We start from the raw sequence: 23,654 nt of genomic DNA on the forward strand, positions 1-23,654 counted from the left end.
AACTTTATTCAACAAATTTCAATTTTCAAATATTAATATTAAAATAATAAACCAATATAGTGTTTATATAAATTACAATACTATTAGTAAAAAGTGATAATAAATGCAATTTTGAGCCACAATTAACAATTAAATAAAATATTTTAAAATTGATATTTAAATTAAATATTTTTTAATGCAAAAAACGGGAATTTTCCCAAATTATAATCACATAAATCACTTTTGAAATGTTTTTTCAATTAAAAAAAATCGAAAAAATAGCGTTACATGTATCAAATAAACGGGATAATACACGTAAATTTTGTTAATTATTTTATTTGTTCATTTTGATCTATTCTTATTTTACCACTCCAAAAAAGGCTGAAAATAGCGTTTTTTCTTACTATGAAATTATTGCGAAATTTGGAAATACTCCTTATGGGGGTATTTATGTTTGTGTATCATTTTTGTCCCATAAATGATTATAAGTAACAATTATTAATTTTAAAAATCATAACATATGGTTTAAAACGGATATTTGAATTTTTTCGACAAAAAAATTAGAGGCAATCCACACAAAATATTCCAATCCACAGGGATTCACCATTTCCGTTTGGATACGCCCTATCACGTTAACACTCTTTATTGTCAAAAATTGTTTTTTTAAGTTTCAAGTAACTATTCAATATAGTATTTTATTTAAATTTTTTTAATAATTGGTAAACATATCTTTATTCGATCATCCACTAATTGTGTAATAAAAATATATACCGTTCGTTTTAAAAAGTTGTTGTTCAAAATTATTTGCTATATTTTTGTTTTAAAATAATTGGAATTAAATTAAAAAAATCAAAACAATGTAAAAAAAATGAAACAATGGAAAAAATTAAAAATTATTTTATTTGAAACAGAAATACTATTTATTTTCAAACCAATCAAAAAAATAAAAAAAATTATTGATTTTAAATACGAATCAAGCTGTATATACATTTCAAATAATTGGTTTATGTAATTAATTAATAATATAATTATTAATTAATAAATACTATTGATTAATATTTTTTAGAATTTTTTTTACATTTTTCGAATTTAAGAAATGAATAAAAAATGACAAGGGTATTATTTTGTGTTTTTCATGAAAATGTTTTTGTTTTGTTATTTATCCACTATTCCAAGGTTAATAAATAATAAAAAAATAAATTAGAACAATATTTCAATTAATCTTATTAGATAATAAACAAAAATTTAATAAAGTAATATTTATAATTGTATTTAATTATAAAAATTACTTTATATTGTATATATACAATACAATATATATACAAATTTATTATCTTCTATCTAATATAAAATAACACAATTCAAAAAATGCGAACAATTCCATATTTTTGTAACAAAAAATGTTATTATCAACAGAAACCAATTTTGTTGACAGAAGTGGCTTTTCATTCCACTCAACAAACGAGAATCGACGGGCTTACACCCAACTAGAATGACATAAGCACAAAAATGCCACCATTCAATTCTGAACAAAAAGCTGGATGAAAAAGAGCCTTCGTCTTAATTCTTATTAAAAGAATAAGAAAACTCGAAATTCAATGAGTGAGTCGAGCATTACTTCAACAGCAAACTCAGCTGCTCCTTTAACACCAAAAGACCACACAGCAGAATATGTCGTTGGGTATGTCATGTTGGCCATTTGCGCCGTCTTTTTGTTGATCTCGTTCGGTGAAATTGTCGGAAAAACGATTTATCGCTTAAAGTTCAAAAAGAACAAGGAGGAAATCCATGGTAAAGCCGACTTCTTAGGTGAGGAGGAACATAACTGAGTGTCTTTGTGTCGTTTATTGTTTTCATATCACTAAAACGTCCGTTATAAATCACTCAGAAAAACTCATTTAATTAATTTTGTTAATAATTATTAAAATCAGTTGTTGTTATTAAAAAATGAACTATTAATTTACAATAAATTATAAAATTTTTAAAAAAAGAATTAAACTATAATTTTAATATGTTATTAATTTATATATATTTATTAATAATTTTTATTATTATTATACTATTTAACACCTTAAATAACATTGAACAAAATTCATGTTATCTAAAAATCGGGAAATCTCGAATTTGTTAAAGAAATTTCCGTTTTTTAGAGTTTATATTATGTGCATAAACAATACACAACCAAAAAAAGGAAAATCATCAAAAATTTGATTAATATCCCTGTAATAACAGGCCAAAACAAAAACAAGGGGGTTATTTTAAGTTAATAGAACGTAAACAAATAATTGAATTATACTATTTCTAAACTAACAAAAAACCACATATTTTAAATATTTATTCACCAAAATGAATTTTAGACATTTTCTCTCTTTTACTAATTTTATTAAAACATTTTTAAAAAAAAATGAACAGAAAAATCAAAGACCTCACTATGAGCGATACTACTAAAAAGGTTTTTATTCAAAAAGATCGAGTTCAACGCGCTAAGGCTGGTCGTGTCAAGAATTGGAAGTGTTGTTTTCCCGGTTGTGACCAACCTCCAAAGACGAGGTTTGTTCTTTTTTCAGTCTACAAGCAACACATCAACTGCTCGTTAAATTATATAACCATTTTCAACAAAAAAGAACTCGTTAATTACCAGATTCAACTGTTATGCCCATACATGGGATACACATTTGCGATACGCTCGTTCCGCCGGTTCAAGTGAGCTCCCGCAATGCTTCAAAGATATTCCAAACAAAGAAGAAGTCAAGAAATTGTGTGACCCGTATATGGTCAAATTAGTGACGTCGCCGTACCCATTCGATTTTGAGTCAAAAATCGACGATCTCAAAAATGACAGAGAAACTATTATTAATAATACTTCTATTAAAAAGGAAACTATACCCGATGAGCGTGTTTCACCGAACACTTCGACGGTTCCTCCACAGACCGAAGCCATCGTCCCCGCCGATAACATCATTCAAATGCCTTTGCAGAGTGCTCCAATAGACCAGAAATTTTTGGAGATTGTCCAGATGGGCCAGGCAGTGAAACAACTCCATGTGTTAGGAGAGGTCTTTGCGGAGAATGGATTTTTGACGCGGAGCGATGAGCGGGCGAAGGAGAAGATTCAAAGCATTAACAACTCGTTGGACACAATCATGAAGCTGCGGGGAGTCAAGTATCGGTACCGAGGAATGGACAAAATCAAGTTTGGATTTATAGCACAAGAATTGAGAGATGTGATTCCAGATTTAGTGAGAGAAGATGAGAAAGGCCTTTTCATTGACACAGAAGGGATTTTGCCGTTTTTAGTCGAATCGTTGAAGGAATTGAGTAAGACTGTGATTGAATACAAGGCACAAAATGAAGAACTCGGAGAATTACAGAGAAGGGTCGACGACGCGTTCCGACACCTCGACGAGATTAGAGAGAATGAGAGAGTTGACGCGAATGGATTGAAAAAGAAAAGTCAAGATTGTGGGGGACGGAATGACGAGGAATTTGGGGAGGGAAATTCAGAGGAAAAGGAGAAAGACGCGAAAAAAGTCAGAGTCATCGACACCGTCTGGGGAAAGGTTAAAACACTACTTGGACCACCCCCATTTGTACTATTCGCGTTCTTGTTTTCAGTATTCTTTTTGGTGATCGTACCATCAATATTCACACGGTTTTACTTCATCATTGTGTTCTTCATTGTGTTAAGCGCAGCAGCTTTGTTTGGGGTTGTGTTCAACAGGAAAGAGATTGTGAAATTTCTAAAGGAGGGGAAGTCGTTCTTCCCATCATTTTTGGGGTGGGAGCTGTATCAAATCGTCACGTGGTATATTATTTTTTCAATATTCATGTGCTTGGTGATGCTCACACTTGTCATTGGATCGTATGTATGTATACTGGTGGGTTTATATGCGTTTGCTGCGTTCCTCTCACTTGCGCTTGTATTTTTCATTTGGAACAACACGCAAAAATGCCTTCCAAAACAAGTTCTAGTGATTCCATTGGTCATTCTCCAGGCACTTGCTATCACTTCTTTGGTGCTTTCTGTTATTTACCAACCATTCAATGAGAACATGCCCTTTCACAATTCATTGAGTAATTACAACATCATTATATCGGAAAACGTTAAAGTTGATCAATCGATGATACCAATTTCTTGGAATTGTTTTAAACCCAAATTCAGGACTGAGCCGGAGCTTCCCAAAGGGCTGGGTATCGAAATAGAAGAGACGGAAATCCCGTACATTCGCGGTGTAATAGAAACAGTCGACTACGAAAAGTATTCCAATTCTTCAAACAACGTAACGGTGGACTTGGTGTGCAGTGGATATCTTGTTTTGAAATACCCCAACGTCACGATTCACAACTGTGGCATTAAACTCAAAAGTGACAAGTGTGCAACACCAGAGTGCTCTTTCTGTGTTATGGAAACCCAGGATAATAGTTGGTGTTCTCCCTGTGATAAATTACAAAACTTTATGTGTAGGAAGAACGGAGGTACACCATCATGCAGCTTGTAAATATTTTTGATAAGTGAGGATTTTTCTAATTGTTTTACATTATTTCAAATTGTATTACAAATCACTCTATTAACTCCATTTTCTTTTCATCTTCGTCGCTCGCTTCTTCAAGAATATCCATTTGAACATTTGGTTCATAGAGTTCACACCTTAGTTTTGTGACAGTCCCTCTGTGTGTTATTTAATATTCATTCACTTTTTCAATAAAAAGAGAAAAACAAACGGCATAACCGACTGATTCTTATCGCAAAAGTCTTTGATGTTTTTAAAATACTCGTCAACGAGGTGGTGTACTCTGTTGAGTTCCTCAATTTCTGCGAGGAGCTTAGGTACGTCTTGGTCCATCTCTTTTTCTAGTTTGACTATTTTCTATAGTATTATTATAATTTTATTATTATCAAACCATACTATTTTTAGTTTTTTTATCCCTTGTTTTGAAGTGTTTTTTACTTATTAAATTGTAATAAAACATGGTGTTAGTTATTAATAAAAGTATTATATAACTCTAGTTTTTAAAAACCAATATTTAAAGGAAAACCTAGACTGAAAAAAACACCGAGATCATTAAGATCAACTTACTAACTCGCCATATCCTTCATTGGATGTACAGAGTGCTTTGTGGTAAGTGATTGAGTCATAAGCTCGGAAGAGACGAACGTAATGCTTTTATCGTGGCGCTTAGAGTGTCAAGTCGAGGTGTTACTCCATTAACCTACACATTTTCTTTTAACCCATTTTTTCTTGTTTCTTTCAAGTAAGATAATTATAACAAAATTAATAGTAAAATTTGATAAATTTTTAGTTTATTTGATAATAAAATAAATAGTAAAATTAATAGTAAAACAAATTGTACATTTTAATAAAATTATAGTTCATTTGATAATGAAAGAAATAGAATAATAAATAATTTTTTTTTACGAGGCAATTATAGAGAACTCAAACATTCTAATTTAGTTGTGATTGATTTTTATTATTTTGTTATTTCAATTGTTCACCACCAAAAGAGTTAGTTTCATTACTAAAAGTATTGAAGTTCAATTTGAACATAACAAAAATAACTCAAAATAGGATTAAATTATTAATTTATATTAAAACATGTTATTGAACAAATAATAATAATTTAGGAACAATATATCTAGTTAAAAACAATTAAACACATAATAACTACAAAAAACTACTTCTTTTAATTTCCAGTTATGGTGTTTTCCCGTTATTTGTTATGATGTATGCCCAATCAAAAGAGACGAAAAAGAATATAAAAATACAAAAAAACAGAACAAAAGAGCAATGAAAAATTATAAAAATACGACCAACTGAAAAAGAAAAGACAAGATGGGGTGTGGTTCATCCGAGCCTGAGAAACCAGTTCAACGCCAAGCTCCCGTCCGTAAAGTCGACCCAGAGGCAGAAGAGCGTCGTCGTCGAGAAAAAGAAGAAGAAAAGAAGTGGGTGGAAGTCGCCAAGAAACAAGGCCCTCCCGAGCCTAAAATCCCTGAATTACCACCAAACCCTTCAGAACAACAATACAAACAATTCATGATTGACAGGTTCGAACACGAGGGGTGGGAAAACCAAATCATTTTATTGGCTCGAAAGCTTAGGGCGGAAAGCGCACAACACTAATATCTCTAACTCTTTGTATCTTCTTGCTAAATTGAGTTTTACACTGTTTTCGTTCCGACTGTCTTGTCAAAGTGTTTCAACACTTTTTCTTCTTTTCTTTATGTATAATTCTTTTATTAGTAATTTACTATATATCCATTTCTTTTTTGTTTGGTTAAATTATCATAAATATATTATCATTTAATACCTAATATCTTTTTAATTGGTAATATTATACTTTTACTTTAATTATTTTTAAACTGGTCGAACTGTTGTCTCAGTTATTATTTAAACAAACTTTTTCTTTTGGCTGTTTTTTTCTAAAAAAAACTAAACAAATATCCATTTATTCTAGTTTCAAAACATTCATTTGAAACCTTTATATAGTTTTTTTACTATAATTTATTTATATTCTCTATTTGTCATAAAAAAATGGAAAATATAAATAACAAACTTATTATTAAGTTATTAAATAGTTAAAAATACTAATCCAAGTTAGTTTAAGTAAATTATTTTAATAATACCATTTTATTCCCATTTGACTTTATAAAATAAATAGTAAACTTAATAACAAAAAAATTATTAAATTATACGACCAATTAAACATTGATTTCGCCATTCACAAATCTCATCATCCAGTTTCTGTAGTTATTAAACGTCGTCTGTTTACAGCATGCCTTGAACAGTCTCAACTCGCTCATGTTCAGCCTTCTTTGTGTATCTTCTTCTATTTCCTCCTCGAGAATTTCCATCTTCAAAGGGACCCACAACGCGTCGAAGAACAGGTATTCAATACTGACAAATATCTCGTCGTCCGACTTCAGATTAAAATTGTTTTCTTTCAGCAGTTGTTGTTTTAACGTTTCGTTCTCCGTTTTCAATGTTCCATTTTCCCATTTGACCTTTCCAAGTTCCTGTGTGTCCTTCACCTTAGTTTTAAGATCTTCGTTCTCTCTCTCCACGTGTTCCGTCTTTTCAATCATTTGTGCTCGTTCGTTCATCAACGCGTTATACAACTGTTGTAATTTCTCAAAGTCCTTTTCATTTTCTCTTCGTCTCTTCTCGTACTCTTCTACACTCTTTTCCTTCGCCATTTTCTCTTCTTCAAGTTGTCGCGTCAATTTCCCAAGAACGTCTTTATCCACCATATTACTCATCTTATTCACCATATTATCCAAATTCTGTTCTAACGCGCTTTTATCTTTCTCTAATTTATTCTTCGTACTATTAACTCTTGACAGTTCCTTTTCAACTTCACTCAATTTGTCTTCAAGACTCTTCTTTTCCATCTCTGTACTCTCCAACCGACTCGACACTTCTCTCTTCTGGTCTTTCGCTTGTTTTTCAATATTCGCTCGCTCCATTTTAAATTTGTCCAATTCGCTCTGCATCGCATTCAGTTCTTCTTCCTCGTCATCAAGGTCTTGATTCAATTCAGCATTCTCCTTCTCAAGCGCTTTGATCTTTTCTTCTAATTGTTTCTTCGCCTCTCCAACTTTGTTTTGATCAAGAGCAACACTTTTGAGTGTCGCCTCGTGTTGATTCTTCATGTCAGTGATCCTTTGTTGCAACTTTTCCAGTTCATCTTGTAATTCATTGTTTTCAGTAATGACTTGATTGTTCTCTTCTATTATTTCCTTCTCTTTCCGTTCATTCTCTTCTCTCATCTTCTTCATTTCTTCTTCCAATCTTTTATTCGATCCCACCAATCCTTCAATTGTCGTATTCAGCGTTTCTTTGTCCTTTTCCATATCATCTCTCTCATCCAAAAGTTCTTCCTTCTCATTTCGAATGTGTTGGACCTCCTCTTGTAATTTCTTCCTTTCACCTTCGTCCAATTCAATTCGATTCCTCATTGTTTCATTCTCTCTTTGTACCTCCTCCAAAGACTTCTTCATCTCATTCATTCGACTCTCACTCCTCTCTCCATCTTTTCGAATCATTTCATTCTCATTCTTAGCCTCTTCTAACTGCATACCAATCATTTCCTTCTCCCTTCGAACTTCTTTCATTTCTTCTTGTAACTTCTTATTAACTTCTTCAATTTCAGTCTTCTCGTTATTCAACTTTTCAACTTCATTTGTAAGTCTCGACGCTCCGTCACTTCCATTCAACAGTTCTTTCTTCATTGCAATCTGTTCCTCTTCAAGTCGTTTGTTATTTGTTTCTAAGTGATCAACCTCTTCACGTAACTTCTCCTTCTCTCTTTCGTGCTCTTCATTTGCAGTTCGACTTTCGGCAAGTACTTCCTTCAATCGTGTCATCTCCAATTCACTTGTTGAAAGTTCGTTTCTCGTCTTTTCTAATGCCGACAACGTTTCCGTGCGCTGCAAATCAATTTCGCTTTTCTCCTGACGGATTTTGTCAATTTCGTTCTTCACGTTTTCGACAGCCTGTTTTGCGTTCAACACTTCCTCCGCAAGTCTTCGATTCGTTTCTTTTTCCGTCTGAAGTTCTTCATTCAATCGCTGCGATGAATCACTCCCATGTGCCAAATCTCCAAGTAACTTCTCTTTCTCTGAAGACACTAAGTTCAATTGTTCTTCAATTTTGTTTTTCTCTTGTTGGATTGATTCAAGTGTGTTACAAATCTTTTCTCTCTCGACATTCACTTTATTTAATTCTTCTTTTGTTGTTAAAAGTTCACTCGTTATGTTGTTGTTCTTGTCTTCCGTTGAATCTAATTGCTTTTTTAATGTCTCGTTTTGCTCATTGAGTGCAGTGAGTTGAGATTGAATAGTGTTATAATTTGTTTTGAGTTCGTTGTAAATCTTTTCGTTTGTTTCAAGTTGTGTAATTTTCTGTGTGAGTGTTGTTTCAACATTTAGTTTTGCTGTAGTTAATTCACTAATACTTTCTCGTTGTGCTTTATTTTCTTCTTTCAGTTTTTTATTGTTTTCTTTCTCTTTGTCAATCTCATCTTTCATTCGACTTGTCATTTCATCTCCATTCGCCATATCATTCATTAACTTCTCTTTCTCTCCTTTCATTCCTTCAAATTCATCTCGCGTTTTGGTAAGTTCAATCATCATATTTTCTTTGTCTTTGTTCATCTTATCATTTTCTTCTTTCAATGTATTGTTCTCTCGTTCCGCACTCTCTCGTTTCTCTTTCTCTTTTCCAAGTTCTTCACTCAATCTCTTCATGTCATTTTCTTTCTCCTCTTTCAATTGATTCAATCTCTTTTCTATTTCTTCTCTTTCTTCAATCTTATTTTTCAACGATATTTTCACTTCTTCTCTCTCGTCTGTCAGTTTCTTTATCTCCTCGTTCAATCTCTGTGTGACGTCACCACAACTTGTCAAATCTTTCATCAACTTTTCTTTCTCATTCTTTGTATTTTCTAATTCTTCATTCGCTCTTTGCAATCTCATTTTAACTTCACTCATCTCATTTGCAATTTTGACGTTTTCATCTTTTGTGTTTTTAAGTTCTTCAGATGTTTTAACGCAATTTTCTTCACTTTTTTCTTTTTGTTCCTTTAATGTTATTAATTCACTTTCGGTTCTTTGTTTCTCCTTTTTGATTTTTTCAAGGTCTTCACTCAATTTCGCCACTAACTCCTTTCCACTCGTCACATCATTTTCAATCTTCTCATTTTCAGATTTTAGTTTTTCAATCTCCAAAATGCAATTTTTGTTTTTCTCTTCAATTTTTTGGTTTTCGTTTTTCTGCTTCGCCATCTCATTTTCTTTTTCCTCCAAAATTTCTTGAAGATTTTTCAAATTTTGAAGTGTTTTATTATTTTCATTATTTTGATTGAAAATTTCATTTTTATTTTTCTCCAAAACTTCTTCAACAGTTTTCTTTTCTTCTTCAATTTTGCGTTTTTCTGTTTTTTCTTTTTCGAGTTCTTCTCGAGATTTTTTATGTTCTTCCTTTTCGATGTTGTAACTTTTTTCGATTTCATTAACTTTGTTTTTAAGAGATTCTTTTTCTGTTTCAAGTTTGTTGTTATACTCTTCATTTTCCTTTTTGAGTTTTTCCAATTCCTCATTTTTATTCTTGAAAGTTTCAATCTCCATTTTTATCTCTTCAACAACAATATTTTTCTGCCCAATTTCACTCTGAAGCTGCGTGATTTTGTCTTGGCTCTTTTTCTCTTTTTCGGTTAACTCGGTGATCGTTCCGTTCAGTGAGATGATTGTCTCATTCTCTCCATTTTCAATTGATTTTTGCATCTCAGTGAGTCTCTTTTGGTTTTCGGCAATTTGAATTGAGAGACGTTCGTTTTGTGATTTGGAATCGTTGAGTTCTGATGCAATTCTATTCTTCTCCTTCTCTATTCCATTCTTTGATGTGTTCAAATTTTCAAGTTCGTTATGTAACTTCTCAATCTCAGTTTTTGACAAGTTGAGATTTTCAGTAGTTGTGGAAAGAGAGGTGTTAAGAGTCTGGACTTCGTTGGTGAGCTCGGTGCATTTATCTTCAATTTTATTTTTTTCGTTTTTGAGAGATTCAAATTCGTTATTGAGTTCTTTTATTTTGTTCTCTGATAAACTTTTTTCCTCTTCAATTTTTTGAAGTTTTTCGGTTATTTTCTTATTTTCCGTTTGAGTTGTTTGTAAAATTTCTTCGACTTTTTGTTTTTCTGTTTTCAAATTCTTTAAACTATTTTCAATTTCGTTTTTGGCCGTTTCAATTTTTTCGTTTTCGCAACTCAGACTGGAATTCTCTTTCTTCAAATTTTCATTTTCGTCTTTTGATCTTGAAATCTCTTTTTTGTTATTTTCAAGCTCTTTCATGAATTTTGTTTTTTCTTCTTTTTCGTCTGATATTTGTTTCTCCAATTTTTCATTTTCGTCCTTTTCGTTTTGGAGCGAAAGTTCTAGATTTTTGGCGTTTTCGTTTATTTTCAAATTTTCAGATGTCAACTCCTCAACTTTTCTTCCAACCTCTTTGAGATTTTGCTCAATCTTTAAATTTGTATTTTCAAGATCAATTTTTGACGTTTTCAATTTTTGATTTTCATTTTTAAGATCAGAAAGGGTATTTTCCAGTTTTGTGTTCATGGTATTCAATTCGTCAAAGTCGGTTTTGAGTTTTGACATTTGGTTACTTTGAGAAGAGTTTTGTTGATTCAATTGATCAATAGTTTCTTTACTAGAAATCAAACCATTTTCCATTTCTTTGACTTTTTCTGTCATTTTATTCAAATCTTCGTTTGTCTGATCTTTTAATTTTTGCAATTCATTAATTTTGTCATTTTGCGTTTGAATTTCATTTTCAAGTTTTGTGTTTCTATTTTTCTCGTTCTGGATTTTTTCGTTGAGTTTTGAAGACAAATCACTTCCGTTTGACAAATCTTTTAATAACATTTCTTTTTCTTCTTTTATTTTGTTTAATTCTGTTTCAACCATTTCTTTGTTATTTTTTTCTGTCTTAACTTCCATTTGAAGTTCACTAATTATTTTCTCGTTGTTAGTAATTAAAGAATTCTTCTCTGACAACGTTTCTTTTATTTGAACATTCGTTTGATTCAACTCTTCTAATTCTCTCTTTTGTTCTTTAATATCACCTTCAAGTTGTTTGTTGTTATTTTCCAAATTCTGTTTCAGTGTTGTTAATTCGATGTTTTGTTTCTCCAAATCTTCTTTACACCTTGTAAGTAAATTAAACTCTTCGCTCATTTTATCATATTTTTCATTATGTTCAGAAATTTGATTCAACAAATTCTGCTTTTCTGTTTGAAGTGAATTAATTTGAGTTTCACAAGACGCTTTTTGTTGTGTCAATTCATTGAGTTCATTTAGAGTTGTGTTCAGTCGTTGAGAAATTTCGTTGTTTTGTTCTTCCAATTTTCGACTTTGTTCTTTTTGTTTTTCAATTTCTTCGTTCAACTTTTTTGAAGAGTCGCTTCCATTCGATAAATCACTCAACAACTTCTCTTTTTCATTTTCCATCGTTTTGATTTGTTCTTCCAAATGACTTTTCTGTTCTTTTGTTGTATTCAATTCATTTAAAACGTTTTCTTTTTCTTTTTTAAGTTGTTCATTTTCATTGTTAAACTCTTGGACTGTCTTTTCAGTTGTCATTAACAGTGCAACCTTCTCAGCCATTGTCGTTTCAACACTCTTCTTCTCACTTTCAATTTGCTCTTTAACTTTTTTCAACTCATTGATTTCATTTTGAAGTTCATCAACTTGTTTACTTTTGTCGTTTAAAGTGTTTTCAAGTTTCATTGTGTTTTGTTCCAAATTCTCTTTTTGTGTTGTCAAATCGTTTCTTTGGTTTTCGATATCTTCAAGAGACTTTTTGAGTGTTTCTATTTCACCACTCAACCTCGTAACGTTATCTTTTTGTGTAACAATTTCAGTGTTAAGGTTTTCTTTTTCTGCTTGCAAAGCCACAATTTGCGTTTCACACGATATTTTCTGCTTGCTAATTTCTTCAATTTGCGTTTGTTGGGTTTGAATTGATTGATCTTTTTCTTTGTTTTGTTCTTCCAGTTTTCTGTTGTTCTCTTTCTCTTTGTTCAGCTCATCATTAAGTTGTGATGCCGAATCACTTCCATTTGCCAAATCACCTAGTAACTTCTCTTTCTCACTTCTGACCATTTGAAGTTGTTCATCAACGCTATTCTTCGCTTCTTTAAGTCTCTCCAATTCTCCTATTGTGTTTACATTTGACTTCTTTTGGTTTTCCAATTCCTCTTTAATCGTCTTGAGTTCATTCGTTACATTTTCTTTCTCTCCTTTTAGTGCATTGAGTTCACTTAAAATTTTGCATTTCTCTTCTTTTGTATTGTTTAACTCTTCATTCAATGACTTATTTTCATTGGTTAAGTTTTCTCTTTCACTCTTTTCTTTGTTCAGTGCATCTTGAAGTTCTTTTTGTGCATTTTCAATGTTTGCAAATTGTAAAATCTTTTCAGCAAGTGTTGCTTCGTTTTGTTGTTTGGTAGATTTCAAATCATCGTTCTCCTTTTTGATATTTTCCATTTCATTGTTTTGTTGCTCAACATGTTTCTCCAGTGAAGCGACTTTTTCATCCAGCTGTTGTTTATTTGTTGTCAACTCATTATTTTGTTTTTCCAAATTTTCTCTTTCGCTTTTGACTCTCACAAGTTCTTCCACAACTTTTGTGTTGTTCTCTTTTTCTTGGGAAATGGTCTCTTGAAGATTCTTAATTTCAGTTTCACAACCAACCTTTTGTTGTTGCGTTTCTTCCAATTTTTGAATTGTTAATTTTAATTCTTCATTCGTTTTGTTATTAATTTCCTTCTGAGATTCAATTTCTTGATTCAACTTTGTTGATAGATCACTCCCACTTGATATATCATTCAGAAGTTTTTCCTTCTCTGTTATAGCAGTATCTAATTGCTTTTTTAATGTCTCGTTTTGCTCATTGAGTGCAGTGAGTTGAGATTGAATAGTGTTATAATTTGTTTTGAGTTCGTTGTAAATCTTTTCGTTTGTTTCAAGTTGTGTAATTTTCTGTGTGAGTGTTGTTTCAACATTTAGTTTTGCTGTAGTTAATTCACTAATACTTTCTCGTTGTGCTTTATTTTCTTCTTTCAGTTTTTTATTGTTTTCTTTCTCTTTGTCAATCTCATCTTTCATTCGACTTGTCATTTCATCTCCATTCGCCATATCATTCATTAACTTCTCTTTCTCTCCTTTCATTCCTTCAAATTCATTTTCAATTCTCTCCTTTTCTTCTTTCATTTTCTTCAATTCGTTTTCTATCTTCTCGTTCTCGCTTTTATTTTGTTCTTTCAGTTTTTCAATTTCGCACTCTTTTTCTTTTTCTGTTGTTTCCTTTTCAGTTTGGAGTGTTGTGTATTTCGCATTGAGTTCCTCCACTGTTTTTGTCAATTCCAACTCTGCCTGAATTTTCGCATTGAGTTGTTCTTCTTGTGTATCACATTTTTTCTGCGTTTCCTCGAGTTTTTCCTTCAATGTTTTTAGTTCGTTATTAGTTTCCAATTCATTCACATTTGGACCTTGTGACGTGTATGTCGTTGGTTTCTCTTCTTCTTTTTTGAGTGTTTCCAACAGTTGTGAATGTTCCTTTTTTGGTCCGTTTGTTTGTTGTCTTCGTCCTAAAAAGCTCATTCTTTTCACTGGTTTTCCTTCTTCTTTCAGTTCTTCATTTTGTTTTGGTTCTTCTTCTTTGCTATTTGTTTCAGCATTTTGTAAAGGCGTTTCAGATGTTTGACTTGGAGTCTTTGTGTGTTTCTGTCCTAAGAAGTTTTTCCGTTCGGTGTCTTTAGTGACTTTTGGCGCACCAGTATTACTCCCAAATCCACGTTTCTCCGGCGAACCAACTTTGGGCGGTTCTTCTTGTTTGACCTTTTCGCCAAACGTCGCCTTTCTGTTTGTCGCTAAAAATGTCGAACTTCTTGCATGTCCCACTACAGGTTGTTCCTCAACAGGGTGTTCCGGTTCAATCGGAACACCACCAATTTGTTCCGAAGGCTTTTCAGTCTTTTTTCGAGAACCAAGCTGAATCTTTGGTCTGCTCATTATCTTTCAAGTTGATAAGATCTTTCGTTCCAACCTTTTTCAATCTCATTTGGTAATATGATTGTGGGAAAAAAAATAACAAATTTGTTAATATCTATTAGTATTAATGTTTTCTAATAAAAATAGTAAAATATGGTTTTATTTATTTCAGAAAGCATTTTCAGTTGTTTGGTAATTTTTCCTAAAATTATTCTTTTCAAGTTTTTTGAAGCGGTGTATTATTAGAAAAAGAAGACGAAAATATTTGATTGGTTTTAATTTTTATAATTACAAAGAAATAGAATAAGTAGCAATAATTCATGAAAACAATTCTAAATTCCAAAAAGTGTATCATTTTAAGATCTTTTATTAATTATAATTAATTAATATATTTATTATAATATTAACTTTAAATGTACTAAAATAAGTCTATCTTTTTTAATTTAAAAAAGTTGTTAGGTTTTTAATGTTTTAAAGTTAAAAAAGTTAGTATTTATTATATAATAAATTTTTGTAGTTTTTTTATAATAACTTTTAATTGAAAAACAATAACAAGTTTTTTATTAAATAAATTATGCTTGATATCTGTGTTCATTCAAAAAATCTCTCACATTTTTCGATGTTGAAACGATGAGATTGTCCGAGTACCATAACACTCCAAAGAAGATTGAGTTAAGCCCGAAAAGCCAGAATCCCCCAAGAATACTTGCAAATGGCATCGCAATAATTGACAGAACTAAACTCATTATTGTCATTTGTTTGAGATTGAGATATTTCAAATACTTTGAAAACTTTTCGTGCATAGTAACGCCATACAAAAACAAAAGCGCAGACATCACCTCAAGTAAACACACAACAAATGGATTTTTGATTGACAAAAAAAGTTTGTGGATGGACGACGAGCAAAAATCATCGCCACCAATTCCGTTGACTAAAAATATTTTCAATGCGACAAAAAGTTTCATCGCAAATAAAATGAGAGAAAAGACCACAGAGGCAATTCGAAATTTATTTGATATTTGTCGGTCGCTCTCTTCGATCTTCTCAATCTCATCCACTCCATTTTTTATATCTTCAAGTTGTCTTCTTCTCACTTCGTTATCCATTCACTTTTTTTTTAGTTAAAGTAATAGTTATTTATATCACTTTTTCTTTTTCAATTTTACTACTTAATAATTAATAATAAATTATAATTCCGATTATTGAATAATTTTATTTTAGTTAAATAAACCATACATTAATTATAGTTCAAAAACAGTAATTTGTTCGCATTGAACATAAAATGTGAATAAAACAAGACCAAATACAGAAAAGTCGTGAACGATTTATTAAAAAAAAAGAAACTATATACATTAATAAAATGAATTAAAACTATGGAAAGTTACGACAAGCTGACTAATATTGCTCTAGCCATTTCAGCGTCAGTCAAATCTTTAATATCGATTGAGTTATAAGTTTCTGGACTAATACTAGGATCTAATGCGATTCCAAAAGAATGAAATCTCCTAACAATTTTTTGGTTGACTTTTTCTAATTGATTTGTTATTCTATGTGAGATGATATTGACTTCTGCTTCGATATTGACTGGAGCGACAGTGATGTGTGTCTTCTCTTTACATAGATCACAATACATTTCGAGCTTCTTCACATCAAAAGTGGGGTCTAACAATAAACATTGAGTGCAGATATATCGCTTCCCATGACAACAATTCAATGAATTCATCCCTTGGCGGACTGTACCAAAACACACGATACAAGTCTTGTCACTTTCACTTAAGACGTCGTCTGTTTCATAGAGAGGGGCAAGTTTGTGTTGTTTTATTAAGTTCTCTACTTCTTTGTGAGTCACACATAATGGTAACTCGTAAGTTGGGGATAAAGTGTATTTGGACATGTTCAATTCGTTCACAAAATTCTCTCTGACCGGATCAGAAGTAAGTGCGTTCAAACCAAAAAGCCGGGACAAAAAGGAGAACATTGGTATACCTTTTAAGTTTTGATCAAAAGAGTTGAATGAGGTTTAGTTCGAATGGAAACTGGATAGAGGAGATATGACTGTACAAATGCATTTTATACTTTCTGTATTATTTCAATTAAATATTTTATAATTTTAATTAGTATTTATAATAATTTATAATAAATGGTATTGTAAAGAAAAAATTGCCAAAAGTAAATAATTTGTAATTTTTTGTGTTTAAAAAAAACATTTTTGTTTTTTTTCAATGCAAAATAACACAATCAAATATCAAAAGTGAACAAAAACATATGATTTATATCTTTAAATGGTGGTTTTATTTATTATTAAATAATTATAATATATAGTATAAATTTTTATTTACCATTCAAATATCATTTAAATTGAATCTAAGTATAATATAATTTATTTTTATAGTAAAATATAGTTTGTTTTATTTTAATATTAATTATTATGAAATACATGTACATTTTTCTCGTTTTATGAAAAAACAATTATTAAAAAAATAATAAGTTTTTACCACAATAAAATAGAAAATGATTATTAAAAATTAATTATAAATTATTAAATATCTTAAATAACTTGCATTTTTGCTTTCAACCAGGGTGTCCCAAAATAAGCTATTGAGCCCAAAACTGCAGAATTTTATATGAAAAAACTTGTTTTTATTTTTTTAATGCAAACCGGCGGGAAAAAATACCCAAAGAAATTTTTTTTAATGAAAAAATAATATTTCCCGATTTGTTGCGGGCTTGTTTATTGAAAAAATATTTGTTAGAAAAAAAATGATGTAAATTCTCATAAAAAGTCAAAAAATACCATTTACAATCAATTTTACAAGATTGAAAACTTTTTTCATATTAAAATACATGAAATTAACGATTAAAACATCAATAAGATGTTTGTAAGATGGAACAAAGATGTTTATGTCATTGATGTAAAGATGATAAAAAATATCTTTCATTTTATTTCAATTTGTTGTTACACATATAATGAAGTTGATGCATAAACGATGAATTGTGTTATAACACAGAGTAGAAATTGCACATATTTAACAAAAAAAAATAATTTTAAATACCAAATTTTGGATTTTACAACACTAAAGTTTTCAAAATAAAAATTCGTATTGAAACACAAAAGAGAATAAATTGTCATAATTAATCAAATATAATTTTGTTCAATTTATCATAAAGTTGAATTAAATTTGTCGGTAATAATAAATTTTGTCATTAATAATGGATTCATGTATATTTTTGGACAATTTTGTAAACAAATTTAATAAATGAATAATAATATAAACGTTTTGTATCGATATCATGATTATATTTATCAATTTATTTAACAACTTGATTTTTTGTCAATAAGATATTTATATACAATTGAATAACAATCATTTTAAATTATGTATTACATTTTATACACTAATAATCATTTTTTACAACACCAAATTCAAATGGTAAAAATTTAAAAGTTTTAAAGCAAAAATTTCAAAACAACTGTGATAATTTATGTTATTATACTTCTACGTTGTTTATGGGTTAATAAATATAAATTAATTAAACTTAAATATTTTTAGAAAACATGTAACGTCAAATTCAATCAAATTTTTTTACACATAGATTTCAAATTAAGTATATATGCATTTTTTGTATTGAAAAATACATAAAAAACATTTCAATTGATGTTATATCTTATTTTTTAGAAGTTGAGATAAAAAACAATGCTAATATTGTGATCAATGTTATTTATAATAATTTTGAAACAACGATTTGAAATGAATGTTAAACTTAAAATTTCGTATTTAATTATCACATTTTGTAAAAAATATTAAATATTTAGGCAAAATAATAAATGTATATTTATGTATCATATTTAATTTTAAAACAAACAAATAAAATAATATTAACAATTTGACACAGAACAACGTCCTTGTTTTTTAATTGACATGTTATTACTAAAATATCAATTCAATTTTTGATGATTTCCCCTTATGCTTTTTTATTTTTATACACAAAATATAAACTTTTTAAAAACCAAATTGTTTGATAAACTAGAGTTTTCATGTTTTTTAGACCACTTGAATTTTGTTCAATGTTGTTAAAATATTGCATTATTAAAACTGTGTAACTAAACATATAAAACTTTTGAATAAATTGACAAAAAGTGTTGATGAATATTTGCGTTTAAATTATTAAAATATTACAAAATGAAATATTATAAGCAGAATTGTTACAATTGTTACTTTTACAATAATATTTTAGTAACACACAGAAAAAACTTTGCTACGTATTATACATTACTAATTAAATTGAATATATTATTATAAAAGAAATACAACTGTATTAAGAATAAGATAAATTAATTATTTACAATAAAACCTCTCATTAACAAATCACCCATTAAGAAGCCTCTCTTAAAGAAACATTTCAGCAAATCAAAACTATAATAAAACTTATTGAGGGGAAAGGAAATAAATTATTTCATAACCATTATTGAAGGGTTTTATTTTCCCAGTTAATCTACTAATGAGAGGTTTTGGTGTATTCTTTCTTTTTCAATTTTAAACAACTTTGTTTTTTTTAAAAAATTACATTAAACATTTAGTTTTTTATTTTAATATCCTTTTTCAACTTTTTTCTTTTAAACAAGTTTTTATTTTTCCTTTTCAATTTAAAAAGTACAAAAAGAATAAAAAAGAAACATATTATATATATAACCATTCAATTGATCTATTAAAAACACTTGGTTTATAAACACTTAAATGTTTAATATGTTTGAATTTGAAACAACAAAGAATATAAATTATAAATGTGTTTTTATTTTTGTTCAAAATTAGTTTTTAATATAATTATAATTTGAATAAATTCCAATTTGGCTTCATTAAAACACTTTAAATGATAATGAAAATGTTGAAAATAGCTAATAATTCATTAATAATTGTCGTTTAAAGTATTTTTATAATCCATATTAATGTTGATATATTAAATTGTAAATTGTTGTTAGTGTATTTTATTAATAAAAATGTCAAACAAATAAAAATAATACATTTGTTATTACATGGAGACATATTTTTTTATTTAACCAAATGTAAAATATTATTTGAAAAATTTTTTGAATGAAAAACAAATATATGTATTTATTTTTTTATCTGTTATGTGATCTAAAGTCAAACAACAATAAGAATTTAATATTTTGATTATAAAAAAGTTTTCACATAAAGTTAATTTTTGAATTGAAAAAACAAAAATAATTAAGTTGATTGAATAATGTATTTCAAATTAAAACAAAACAATAATGTGACATTTTCAGAAAATATAAAAGATATTCGTATATTATAATAATTATCATTAAATTATTGTTAACATAAAATGATCATACACTCAGTTTTGAATTATTTAAGTTGTGGTTGTTATTCTTTTTAAAAACTTAGTTTGTAATTTTCGTTTAAAGGGGGTTAAAACAAAATTCTTAAATGTATCACAAATTTTTGGTTTCTATATTTGAAGAGATAAAAACGTGAAAGATGATAGTTATTGATCAATCATTACAATACGCTTTTTTATAATATATCATAGAATTTATATTTTAAAACTAAATTGTCACTTAGTTGTTATCCATAAAAAGACTATATCAATTCAATTTAGTTATATATTAATATTTCAACAACTTAAGTAATTATTACATTTAATGATCATGCCTAATTATAAATTGTTTTTTTAATTGTGTTGTTTGAAAATATTTTATATTGTAAAAACAAATTATATATTTTAAATTATTATTAAAAATTTTAAATATTAAAATATATAAAAAAAGCTTAAAAACAGAAAACAATTGTTCAAACCAAAAACAATTTGTGTTGTTTTTTTTCCAGCAATAATATAAAAACATTTTAGTTGTGACTATTCGTTTTATATATCACATTTAAGTTATTTGTGAATAATTTAATTTATAAACTTTTTAAATTGTAGTATATACTGTTTATTATTTGACTAAAAAATATTTAAAATGTATGCTATTTTTATTAAGTCCATGAAATCGTCATTAAAAATTGCAATTACTTTAACCATGGCATGTAAACTCTTTTATGTATTTGAATTCCGTGAAAATGTTTTAGAAGAACTGTAATAATAAAATAATACAAGAAAAATTGAATTTAAAATTGAATTTGTATGATAAACAATGAGTTATTTTTCATTTGATTTATATTTAAATGTATTTGATTAAAAACAGATTTTACTGTACATATTCAACAATTTAAAACACTGAAACTTCAAACTTTATAATGATAATAATCTTAAAGAATTATTTTTAATTTGCTTTTTTTAATTTCAACAACGAGACTAATCAAGAGTTTTTATATTTGTTTACGCATGTGTAACATCAAAATTTAGTAATTTACTTGTCGGCTGTAAAAAATTTTATTAAAAATATTAAAAACCTTAAAAATAAACAACTGTAATGGTCATAACATATTACAAAATGTTTTTAAGCATCAATTTTTTACCAGGTGAAGTTCAACTATTTTAATTATGTGTTGATAAATGATTTCTAAAATTTAATTCAACTTTTTAACAAAAAAATAAGTTTTTAATCTCTTGTATGTTTTTCGTTTTTTGTATGCCAATCTTGTTTTTGGATGTTTCATATTGTAAAAAATACAACTTTAAACAAGAAAACATATAATATCTAAATGTTAAAAATATATCGGAAGCAGTAAATATTCAATTATAATTACAGTTAAAAATTTTGTATGTTTTGATTATTTTTTTGTTAATAACCAGAAAATCGAATTATCAGAAAAAATAAAAAAAAATAAAACAACATAACAGTTAAAGTCGAAAAAACAAACATTTTCCAACAATATTTTCCCACTTTTTTAATTAAACTTTCCCTCTTTTTGCACTAATAAAATACCCCGAAAAAGTTGATTATCAGAAAACTTATGCTTTCGGTTTTTCTGAATCAAAAACAAAAATCAAAGTCATAAAGGACTATTTAAATAAACTTTCACTTAATTTTCATTGTCGAAAGTCAAAGGAATTGTTCCATTAAAATGGGTATTGATGTCAATCAAGTACTCATTTATTATCGGCGCAAGACCATGCTCATAAAATATTGTTTAAAACAACAAAATCAAATTTTCATCATGACATCATCTATCATTTTATTCAACTATTGTGTCTGCAATTTCGAACAAAAATTGAATAAAAATTTTTTTCTAAATAACTACATTATATTGAACTCATCTACAGGATATTACAATACGTGTCAACTTATTTACAATATCATGCTGAATGCGTTTATTAATTTTTTGAATTTTAAATTGGTGATGTCTGCTAATTGGTTTGAAATGTTCAAATGATGGTTTAAAAAAGTGTGTCAAGTGAAACCGAAGTTGTAAATTCAAAAAGATAAGTTTGTTCAAAAACAAAGACAATAATAAATAAAAATGTTAAATTGTAGGATAAAGTGGATTCAAGAATGTGGTTTTTGGAAATCAAAGAAGTCAGAAATAATTTCTGTGTTGTAAGAGGTTATTTGTGTTATTTTGAAGTTATTTGTTTTAATCGAAATAAATTTTTGTGTAATAATTTAAAATTGTTTCATTCCAGTTTGTATTTCTAAAAATAATCTAGATGTCGTATTTTTAACATGTTGTAATTTTGGAACTGATCTGTTAATTAATTGAATAATATTTAACAATTTATTTGTTCAGAAAAAAAATAAAATTTGTCTGTTTATTTATAAAATGCTCTATTTTTAAGAGTTGCGACCCGATTTTGTGGCCTAAAAAGATTTGGCACATCCATAGTAATTTGGGATACCCTGTTTCAACTTCAAAAACATGTTGTTATTTTTGTTTTCAAGTAAAACATTTTATTTTTATTTATTTTGAATAAATAATATAGAAATACCAAATGTTATTGAAATTATTTGTTCATATTTTATCCACAAACTTAACATGTTTTTAAGTTTATCTGTTTTTATTGTTTTGAAGACAAATAAATTAACTTTGTTTTTGTATTTTTTGTATTGTATTCAATTGTTTTCAATGAAGCAAATTATTAATAAGTCAAAACAAGAAGGTAACTCATATGGTAACTATTAATTACCTCTTGATCTTTATTTAAAAACGAAATAACGGTCATTTTAAAATTTAATGACTCCTTTGTTATTACTTTTTTTATTCACAGCGTTTGGGCAACCCGATAAACCACCAAAACAAATACCTGCACTTCCCAACCTACCTACAAGTAAAACTTGGCCTTTAAAAAGAGACCCTAGACCACAAACTCCAAAAAGTTCAACTTGGCCTAGAACTCAAAAACCAACCACTGAGCCAGACAAACGTGGTTCACTGAAAAGATATGAAGTTCAAGAATTTCCTCCAAGACCATTGACTCCTCCACCAGCTGGTGCTGAAGGAGGAGAGGAGCAACCAAGTACATCAACAACTTCACCAGCTGGTGCTGAAGGAGGTGAACAACAACAACCACTTTCTTTATTTGAAGGAAAAGTGGGACAAATCTTAAAAGAATTTCAATCAACAGAAGAGACTTATGTTTTGAGTTTAATGGAACTGGAAGAGAAAATGGAAGAACGTTTAGACCTTTTCGAACAGGAAATTATTGGCCTTTTAAAAATAATTTTTGAAAAACACAACGGGTTTTTGAAAAAGCTCATTCATGCCAACACTCATACAAGCGTCAGATTGGTATACATCGCTTTGAATGAATTAATCGATTTAATGGAAAATAAAGAATTAAGAAAAGCATATGTGACATTTATTGTTAAGGTAAGTAAATGGGTTAAATTACTCGATAAACTCAACCCAAAACCAAGAAAAAATAAACTACTTTCTGAAATTGGTGCGTTAATAATTACACCAATGCAAAGACTTCCAAGATACGAATTGCTTCTCAAAGATTTACTTAAAACTCCTGTTTTTAAAGATAACCAAAACGCAAAAAGAGCTCTGGATGCTTGTGTCAAGACTGCTAAACATATAAACAAAAGAGTGTAATTATATGAATGAGTAAAATTTATACCTGTTATGGTTGTGTTTTTTCAAACGATAATTTATCTTTGTTATAAAAAATAGTTTTAAAATAACTTTTTGAACAATTTTTAAAAAACTCAAAAATATGAAAA

At 28.6% G+C, this 23,654-nt stretch overlaps 4 protein-coding genes across 4 annotated transcripts; 2 read left to right on the top strand and 2 right to left on the bottom strand.

The window, feature by feature from the left end:
- Positions 1–2,410: 2,410 nt before the first annotated feature.
- On the top strand, positions 2,411–4,478 carry EIN_281750 (hypothetical protein; the record flags this gene model as incomplete). The annotated part of the gene is made up of 2 exons (XM_004185102.1): positions 2,411–2,529; positions 2,621–4,478. The coding sequence occupies 2 exons, from the start codon at positions 2,411–2,413 to the stop codon at positions 4,476–4,478; spliced, it is 1,977 nt and encodes a 658-aa protein (XP_004185150.1).
- A 2,201-nt stretch (positions 4,479–6,679) lies between these two features.
- EIN_281760 (hypothetical protein) lies at positions 6,680–14,548 on the bottom strand (the record flags this gene model as incomplete). The annotated part of the gene is made up of 1 exon (XM_004185103.1): positions 6,680–14,548. The coding sequence occupies one exon, from the start codon at positions 14,546–14,548 to the stop codon at positions 6,680–6,682; it is 7,869 nt and encodes a 2,622-aa protein (XP_004185151.1).
- Positions 14,549–15,908: 1,360 nt separating this feature from the next.
- EIN_281770 (hypothetical protein) lies at positions 15,909–16,505 on the bottom strand (the record flags this gene model as incomplete). Its single annotated transcript, XM_004185104.1, has 1 exon — positions 15,909–16,505. One exon carries the CDS (start codon positions 16,503–16,505, stop codon positions 15,909–15,911), a length of 597 nt encoding a protein of 198 aa, XP_004185152.1.
- Positions 16,506–22,662: 6,157 nt separating this feature from the next.
- EIN_281780 (hypothetical protein) lies at positions 22,663–23,526 on the top strand (the record flags this gene model as incomplete). Its single annotated transcript, XM_004185105.1, has 1 exon — positions 22,663–23,526. The coding sequence occupies one exon, from the start codon at positions 22,663–22,665 to the stop codon at positions 23,524–23,526; it is 864 nt and encodes a 287-aa protein (XP_004185153.1).
- Positions 23,527–23,654: the final 128 nt, after the last annotated feature.

The sequence above is a fragment of the Entamoeba invadens genome (genome assembly GCF_000330505.1).
Source record: "Entamoeba invadens IP1 unplaced genomic scaffold scaff_1105074725543, whole genome shotgun sequence".
Lineage (NCBI taxonomy): Eukaryota > Evosea > Mastigamoebida > Endamoebidae > Entamoeba > Entamoeba invadens.